Raw genomic sequence first — 8,112 nt, 5'->3', positions numbered from 1 at the left:
CCACAGAAAAGGGTAAAGATTAACCTTAGGTCAGGGTTATGTTTAGACTAAGTTTAGATTAACGATAAAGTCCGGGTTGGTCAAGTCTTCTGGACATGAATATGTCAACGTAAAGTCATGGAGACACAACTCTGTGTATATATGGGTGTGTGGTTGTGTTTAACTGTGAGCACTTAATATATTTGATAACAAATTTTACAGGATTTCATCATCATGCGCACAGTTCGGCAGGTAACGCCCCTCTGCGTGTCGATTTCCCCACCGGGCCGCTGATTCGCCTGCTCAGATGACTACACGCGGGGTATATATAGCACCACTTCCTCGTTGCGTACTTCCCCTCTACCCCGGCTGTTAGCGCTGTGTGAGTGCGCGTGTGCTCCTGAGCCCGCTCGGCACACGTTCTATAAAAAATAAAAATACAAAAAAAAACTCAAAACCTTTAAAAAAGCCAAAAAATCCTTTTATTTTTTCCCCCCCTTTTTTGTAACAAGTCGGTGAAGCCGGAGCAGACACCCGCGGACAGGACGGTAACGTAGAGAAGAAGGAAGCGGCCGCGGTTAAACTCGAGTGTTTCAGTCGACGTGTTCAGGCCAAGTAACGTGATTCTCGCTTTTATCGTCAGTGTGTCAGGTCGAGCCGACATTTTAAACGCATCGCTTTTACTTTGCACTCGAGAGACACCGCGACGCACAAGCTAACGGCTGCTAACGTGCGACATCCCCGAACCTACGCCACGCTAGCCACCGTTAGCTTCGTTCCGTAGCCGAACCTTTTTCTCTTTAAATTTTTACCGGTTACGTTAAACTAGCCATCGTCCGCGTGTTTAGCTAGTCTCCCCCCAACCCCAGCCGACTAGCCATGAATCCCAGCGCTCCCAGTTACCCCATGGCGTCACTGTACGTCGGGGATCTGCATCAAGATGTGACGGAGGCCATGCTGTACGAGAAATTCAGCCCCGCCGGAGCCATTCTGTCGATCCGGGTCTGCAGGGACATGATCACCCGGCGATCCCTCGGATACGCCTATGTGAACTTCCAGCAGCCACCGGACGGTATGTATCACCATTATAAGGCGTTTATGAGTAAAATGGATGTGTGCGTTTTAAATGACAGTCTGCGACAAGCGAGAACGATCGAGCATGCTTGCGCTACACGTGACTGCGGCCGACATGTTGTCAGAGGGGGTCTCCTCAGCTGAACCTCCCCAGCAGTGGCGTAGCAGACACGGCGCCAAGGCCCACCCCAGTAATGTAGTAAAGCACTGCGGGTTTCCAGCACTCATTTGGGTCTTTTAATCGCTGATGTATCGGGACAACACCCCACATGTTCGACCGGAAGTGCTGGCACTGTTAAATCCAGGCTGGGCATGTTGCGTTGCATGATTTGGGCATAGAGACAGTAACTTAGAAAATGGCCGATCAGAGAGGTTTTCAGAAAATGAACACCAGGTAATGACCAGGACAGCTTCCTGGTCATCATTTGTCCGCATCCATCTGGACATGTAATGAATTTGTTCCGATCAGAACGGCGTCACGAATCTACTCCAGATAATGTCCATAAAATAGGCTCTGGGGTAATTTAAGAATTAATATCAGCTTTGTATTAATATGTCCTTATCCATTAAGATATATGATGGATCAGTTTTGAGCCATTTTCAGACACTTTCTCTGGATGGCGTGCTGAAGACTGGGTCTGGACATTTCCCGCAGTTTGCCTTTAACATAGGGTCAGGCGGTTAGCGTGAATTCCTCTATGTAAATCACACCTATTTGGTAACAACACCGAGGTCCCACTGTATCGCCATTAACCCTCCAATCTCGTTGTCTTTTCAAGTTGACGCATTCGTTGGTGTCTTCAATGTGTGGCACCACTTTTACAAATCTTTTAGTTTTTCTACAGTTTGCTTGTTAGAAGCATCAACATGGCTACTTTGTCAATTTCCTAGGAATGTTCCTGTATTTGCATGTAGGCGCCATCTAGACTTTTCTGGACATCCTATAAGGGAGGCTGGTAAAGTAAGATGTCCAGAGCAGCTGACTTTGACATTTGGGGTTTTACACACAACTCATCTAAAAAACAATTAGGAATGTTCAGGGATGGTGTGAAAGCAGATGTCAGCCCTGTGTACCCAACAAACCACGTATCAACCCTCCACATGACTTTGTCTGCATTCCAGTGATAAGAGCATGGACCTGCAGTGAACTTTGGTTCTCTAGGGCGTATTTTTGTTTTCACAGACATATTCTGTTGAGTCCTTTGCACTATTAGCCTCTTAATAGGCCATATACTGTAGATAGAGTGTGATAATACTATTATATTATTACACTGCAAATTCCTACTAGTCTTAGCCAGAGTTACCTTATACAGTTGGGCTAATGTATTGGTGACCATGACGTTTCAGTTTGAAATTCTACACCATGACAAGGGGATGATTTCATTAACACCCACTGTCTAGCTGCTCTTGAGCAAGAGATTAAAAGAAAGTCGACACCTTTAGTACTAAGAAATGTAAATATATGCAGCAGCCTTGAGCCAACGGCCGTTTATCATTTCTTTGGGTGGCCGGGGGAGAAACCCGTAGATCCAGTTTTCTGACCTATTTCACTTTCCCAGCAGCAACAACACCATTAACATATGCAGCTGTATCCGCCACTTGAAAATGTATGTTCTAAAAACCCTAACCCACGTCCCTGTGTTTCTCTCTGCAGCGGAGCGGGCCTTGGACACAATGAACTTCGATGTGATCAAGGGGCGGCCTGTGCGCATCATGTGGTCGCAGCGTGATCCATCGCTGAGAAAGAGTGGCGTGGGAAACATCTTCATCAAGAATCTCGACAAGTCCATCGACAACAAGGCTCTATATGACACCTTCTCTGCTTTTGGCAACATCCTGTCTTGCAAGGTACAAAAGCCATGGTCAGCTCAGCCTTGTTAACTAACCCTAAAACGGGGGGATGGGCAACTGTTCCTGCTCTGGTTTTGCATTGGGTGGTAGCATATTTGCATGTGGACAATGAAAATGTCCTTGTTTTGTCATGACTGTCGAGTCATGAAAAACAAAGTTTTAACAGTCATCACCCAGTGATACCAGTCTGGTATACTGGTACATTAAATCCATTAACTTCACAAAATGTTCAGAAAATTGCAGTTGACCTCACAGTTGGATTGTTCCAACTGTTGCAAACCTCGACGCAGCCAATTGCTTACCTTTTAATTTTCCAGATATTTTTGTACTGTATTCTCACATGAGCTCTCAACAAAAAGTCCTGGAAAGTGTCCAGAGCAACTGACTTGCACATTTGCAGTCTCACATATAGCAAACCCCCCCGAGGAAAATGTCTTGCCTGAAAGCAGCTTAAGAGTCCGTTTTCACGCTGGTTTAAAATCAATAATAGATAAGAGCTTTAGTGGTTCTGTACATGCAGACATGGCAGATGTGGGAATGCAAAAACATGCCAGTTAAGTGCATAAAAGCTCATGTGGAGTGGGGTCGACAAGGCATAGGAGGGATTTGTGCCCTGAAATAATGACTTGGTATATAAACTAATATACAGTTTATGTATCTTTATATTGAGTCTCCCAGAATGGCCGATCAGTTGTAATCTAATAAATTGGTCAGGAATATTTTGGGTGTGGTTCAACAGAATGTTCAAGTTTAACATACTATTACTGCATGTGTGTGGAGTTTTAAAAACGGCATGTCTCTTCTCCCTCTAAGGTGGTTTGTGATGAGAATGGCTCTAAAGGCTACGGCTTTGTGCATTTTGAGACTCAGGAGGCCGCCGAACGAGCCATTGAGAAAATGAATGGCATGCTGCTCAATGACCGAAAAGTGTAAGTGAATGTCCTTAACCAGTTTAAAATTGTTTGGGCTTAGCGGTTTAGTTTGGTAACATGTGAATGAGAGTGAAGTATTCAACCTGGTCTGTTTTTTTTAGTTTGGTTTTATAATGGGACTGAATAACAAGGTGTGGCAAATGAAGACTTGTTTGCATTATTTACAATGTTTCCAATCAGCTCGATGACATTAAACTAACTCATGGTCTATTCCAGTTATATTTTCAGTTGTGATAAAACATTTTATTCCTGTAGTGCATTTTAATTTGGCTAAATGTCCATTTCAATGCAGATTCGTCGGTCGCTTCAAATCTCGCAAAGAACGCGAGGCTGAGCTTGGTGCCCGAGCCAAGGAGTTTACAAACGTCTACATCAAGAACTTTGGTGACGATATGGATGAGGAGAGCCTGAGGGAGCTCTTCGTTGATTATGGTGAGTCAGTGGTTGACATGAATCTGCTCCTGAACAAGCATATGCAATGTTTTAGATCCTCTGAAGTAAAAGATTATGGGGATAAATTATGAAGTTGGATCTCTCTGTTTTCTAGGAAATTCCATGAGTATCCGTGTCATGACTGATGACAGTGGAAAATCTCGAGGCTTCGGGTTCGTCAGCTTTGAGAGGCACGAGGACGCCCAGAAAGTAAGAGGAACTAGCTTTTTTTCTGACCACCAGAAAGTGTTCCACCATTTCTGGCCACAAAGTTGATGTGGTTTTCTTGGTCTCTATAGGCAGTGGATGAGATGAACGGCAGGGAGATGAACGGGAAACTGATCTACGTCGGCCGCGCCCAGAAGAAGGTCGAGCGGCAGACGGAGCTGAAGCGCAAGTTTGAGCAAATGAAACAAGATCGCATGACTCGCTACCAGGTACGGTTTAGTTTCTTGACCAAATTGAAACCAAAGCATACAGCTTCATCAACCCGATTTCCTTATACTGAGAGTTTCAAATTCCTGTCTTTGTCATTTCCAAAAATTGCAGCTTTGTCAAATTCAGTGCTCCCTCTTCAGTAGTTTGCACTGGCCAAAATAGCTGCAACAGTGATTGTAGTTCATGGGCCCCATATGTCTTCACCATAGACTCTGGGGATAAATATGTACTACATACAAGAAAAACCTTATAAAGGAATATTTTTCCTGCTTCATATCTACCATTACCATAAGGAAGCAAAATGTTTGAACTCTTTCCTGTATTATTTGTAGGGTGTCAACTTGTACGTGAAGAACCTCGACGATGGACTAGATGATGAACGCCTGCGAAAGGAGTTCTCACCATTTGGCACCATTACCAGTGCAAAGGTAAGATTTCAGCTTTCTTATTTGACCTCACTTCCTTCCACTATCAAGAAATCAATCCCAAATATCCATGATACTAACGCTGTCAATCATGACTTTTCACCCTGTTTATAACCAAACCTACAGGAATAGTGAACGTAAATCAATGTGATAAGAACCTCAAATGACGGAAACATAAAAAATATATATCTGACTTTTTGGTTTGGCTTATCTAATAAGACAGAGTAGGCAGGATTTATGACTTGTACTGCAGCCAGTCACCAGATGGTGGCCGAGACCCGTCTTTAAAAACAGTCTTTGATTTTATCAGTAGCTGAGTTGGTCATCACCTCTGACACTGTAGCTACAGACTTAGTATGTGTAGTACATACTACTGTAAATATTTGACATTCAACCAATTCATTTTGATTCTCCACTCAGGTGATGATGGAAGGAGGGCGCAGCAAAGGCTTCGGCTTTGTCTGCTTCTCGTCTCCAGAGGAGGCCACCAAAGCTGTGACTGAAATGAACGGCCGCATCGTAGCCACCAAGCCGCTGTACGTGGCCCTGGCCCAGAGGAAAGAGGAGCGTCAAGCCCACCTGACCAACCAGTACATGCAGCGCATGGCCAGCGTGCGGGCAGTTCCAAACCCGGTCATCAATCCCTACCAGCAGCCTCCGCCCTCTGGGTACTTCATGGCAGCCATACCTCAAACCCAGAACCGTGCTGCTTACTACCCAGCAGCTGGTCAGATGGCCCAGCTGCGACCAGGCCCACGCTGGACTACCCAAGGTGTCCGGCCACAGCGTACGTACCCCTCTATCACTGTGTATTTATAGTTATTTAACAATAACTGTTTGTACTTGTACATGATGCCATTATGTTTGTGTTTTCATAGATTTCCAGAACATGCCAGGTGCCATGCGTCCCTCAGCCCCACGGCCTCAGTCCTTCAGCACCATGCGACCTGCCTCTCAGGTGCCTCGCATGATGACCCAGCGTGTTGGTCAGTCCCCTATCCTCAGTCAATAGCTTTTAAGCTGCACAGCAAATATGGTTCAACTGTATGATTGCTTCTTGTATCTTTTATGTAAGCATGTTCCCTTGTTGGCTTTTCTCCAATCAGGTCAGTCTATGGGGCCCAGACCAGTCTCTGCTGCAGCAGCTGCAGCAGCCGCTCCGGTGCGTGGAGTCCCTCAGTACAAGTACACCCCAGGAGTCCGCAATCCCCAGCAGCACATGACTGCTCAGCAACAGGTCGCCATGCAGCAGGTAGGCATGCACATTCCATAGTTTGGCCAGACTCACTCACCTATACTGGCCTCTAGTTGCAAAGATTTTTTTTTATGTGTGGCGGTGCTTTAAAATTCTGTGTGTCCCTCAGCCTGCAGTCCACGTTCTGGGACAGGAGCCTCTGACTGCCTCCATGCTGGCTGCTGCTCCACCACAGGAACAGAAGCAGATGCTGGGTAAGATTCAGCAGTGGCTCTTCATGAGTGAATACTGTTAGCATGATGTAGCATTTAGTATATGCTACTTCTGTCAAGTGCATTACGTAACGCATGTATTTACATGGTAGTCTTTTTATAACTTAGGACTGGTTGCACCAGATTAATTCATCTAAGACTACATTTGAGCATTTGGCCCTTGGCATGTGTTTATTACCCCCTGACTTGAGCTGTCTTTTTGTCCCTCCTCTAGGTGAGCGTCTTTTCCCAATGATCTCGAACATGCATCCCAGCCTGGCCGGGAAGATCACTGGCATGCTGCTGGAAATCGACAACTCCGAGCTGCTCCACATGCTGGAGTCTCCAGAGTCTCTCCGCTCAAAGGTCAGTTCCATGATATTAGAGCTCAACTGAAATCAGTCAGATGATTTTTAAAGACGTGAAGAATAGTTCAAGTTTAATACACAGATTGAAGGTATCGTTGAGACACAGGAAAATTAGATCCTGTGGAAGCAGAGATCCAACTATGACGTGACGCTTCTAACATTGGTTAATTTCATGTTTGTAGGTGGATGAGGCAGTGGCTGTGCTTCAGGCCCACCAGGCCAAGGAGACTGCCCAGAAGCCTGCGACAAATTCAGCTGGTGCCCCAAGTGTCTGAACTCAAGGTACTTTCCTCATATTACACTGCCACTTACCTGTCAATACTAATAGTGGATTTAACTGAGTACTGTGAATTTACTGTTCTCACTGTAAACGTATAATGTATATTCATATCATATTTTTGTGTTTTTACAGGAATGGGGATCTCTTGAGACTAACTTCACCGACGGGGGGAAAACAAAAATTCAAAAAAAAGAATCCAACAGTGAAAAAGTAAAAAATACACAAAACAAAGTAAAAGAAGTCAAATATGTTAAAAAAACAGAAACAAGTCTCCAGCACGGCTCATCATGAACACCAGGCGAGTTGCGCTGTGTTAAAAAGACAAAATGCACAAAAAAAGAGGAAAAGTTAAAATTAAAAATGAGGATTGAGGGGTTTTAGAAGAGTTTTGATTGAAAGCATTCCTTTCTGCCATTTTATCCCAGTTGAATGTTTGTTGCTTGCTTCAATAAAACTTTACAAAATTATCAATGTGTCAGTTGTTGGCTGTGGGAGACGTTACTGATTTTTAAATACTGAAGTATGAGGTAAAGGTTGCACAGACGACACAGAAGCTCCGGAATAAACTTGTCAGTAGTCGGGCCGAAACTTGCACCATCATGATATACGATAATGCATGGCCATTGGCTTTAATGCATCGTTTCGTTAAAGCCACTCACAATTGCTTACTGATGGGGTCTGTGGTCATGGCGTAGCCTCTGCTGATTCATTGGACCGTTATCACATGACCCCTCTCTGGCATTAGCCTTGGTGGCTAGTGTAGAACATGGATAATCCATTAGAAGCTGAAAAGGCTCCAGTGCCGTTAATTCTGCTTTTTACTGTGACGTAACTGTCAACTTGTAGCAGATTAGCTATAATTCCAGCAATTTGCAACAAACAACCAA

At 44.6% G+C, this 8,112-nt stretch overlaps 1 protein-coding gene and 1 non-coding gene across 2 annotated transcripts; both read left to right on the top strand.

Moving 5' to 3' along the window:
- Nucleotides 1–330: 330 nt before the first annotated feature.
- On the top strand, nucleotides 331–7,692 carry pabpc1b (poly A binding protein, cytoplasmic 1 b). Its single transcript, XM_062410037.1, has 14 exons — nucleotides 331–1,051; nucleotides 2,708–2,901; nucleotides 3,718–3,833; nucleotides 4,129–4,268; nucleotides 4,384–4,478; nucleotides 4,568–4,705; nucleotides 5,039–5,134; nucleotides 5,552–5,918; nucleotides 6,010–6,117; nucleotides 6,238–6,383; nucleotides 6,496–6,580; nucleotides 6,813–6,943; nucleotides 7,128–7,227; nucleotides 7,358–7,692. Exons 1-13 carry the CDS (start codon nucleotides 859–861, stop codon nucleotides 7,218–7,220), a joined length of 1,902 nt encoding a protein of 633 aa, XP_062266021.1. The 5' UTR covers nucleotides 331–858; the 3' UTR covers nucleotides 7,221–7,227; nucleotides 7,358–7,692.
- LOC133973013 (small nucleolar RNA SNORA5) lies at nucleotides 4,813–4,947 on the top strand. The gene has a single exon (XR_009924504.1). It is a non-coding gene; the product is annotated as a small nucleolar RNA SNORA5 (small nucleolar RNA).
- Nucleotides 7,693–8,112: the final 420 nt, after the last annotated feature.

This window comes from Platichthys flesus, chromosome 17 (genome assembly GCF_949316205.1).
Source record: "Platichthys flesus chromosome 17, fPlaFle2.1, whole genome shotgun sequence".
Classification (NCBI taxonomy): Eukaryota; Metazoa; Chordata; class Actinopteri; order Pleuronectiformes; family Pleuronectidae; genus Platichthys; species Platichthys flesus.
Note: the sequence above shows the minus strand (reverse complement) of the source record. Positions and strands in the feature narration are given on the sequence as shown.

Excerpts from the sequence above, each read along its gene's own strand:
- pabpc1b (XM_062410037.1), top strand. The coding sequence starts at position 859 with ATGAATCCCAGCGCTCCCAGTTACCCCATGGCGTCACTGTACGTCGGG. Across the intron at positions 5,919-6,009 it reads CCAAGGTGTCCGGCCACAGC|ATTTCCAGAACATGCCAGGT; the intron begins GTACGTACCCCT and ends GTGTTTTCATAG. Across the intron at positions 6,944-7,127 it reads CAGAGTCTCTCCGCTCAAAG|GTGGATGAGGCAGTGGCTGT; the intron begins GTCAGTTCCATG and ends TCATGTTTGTAG.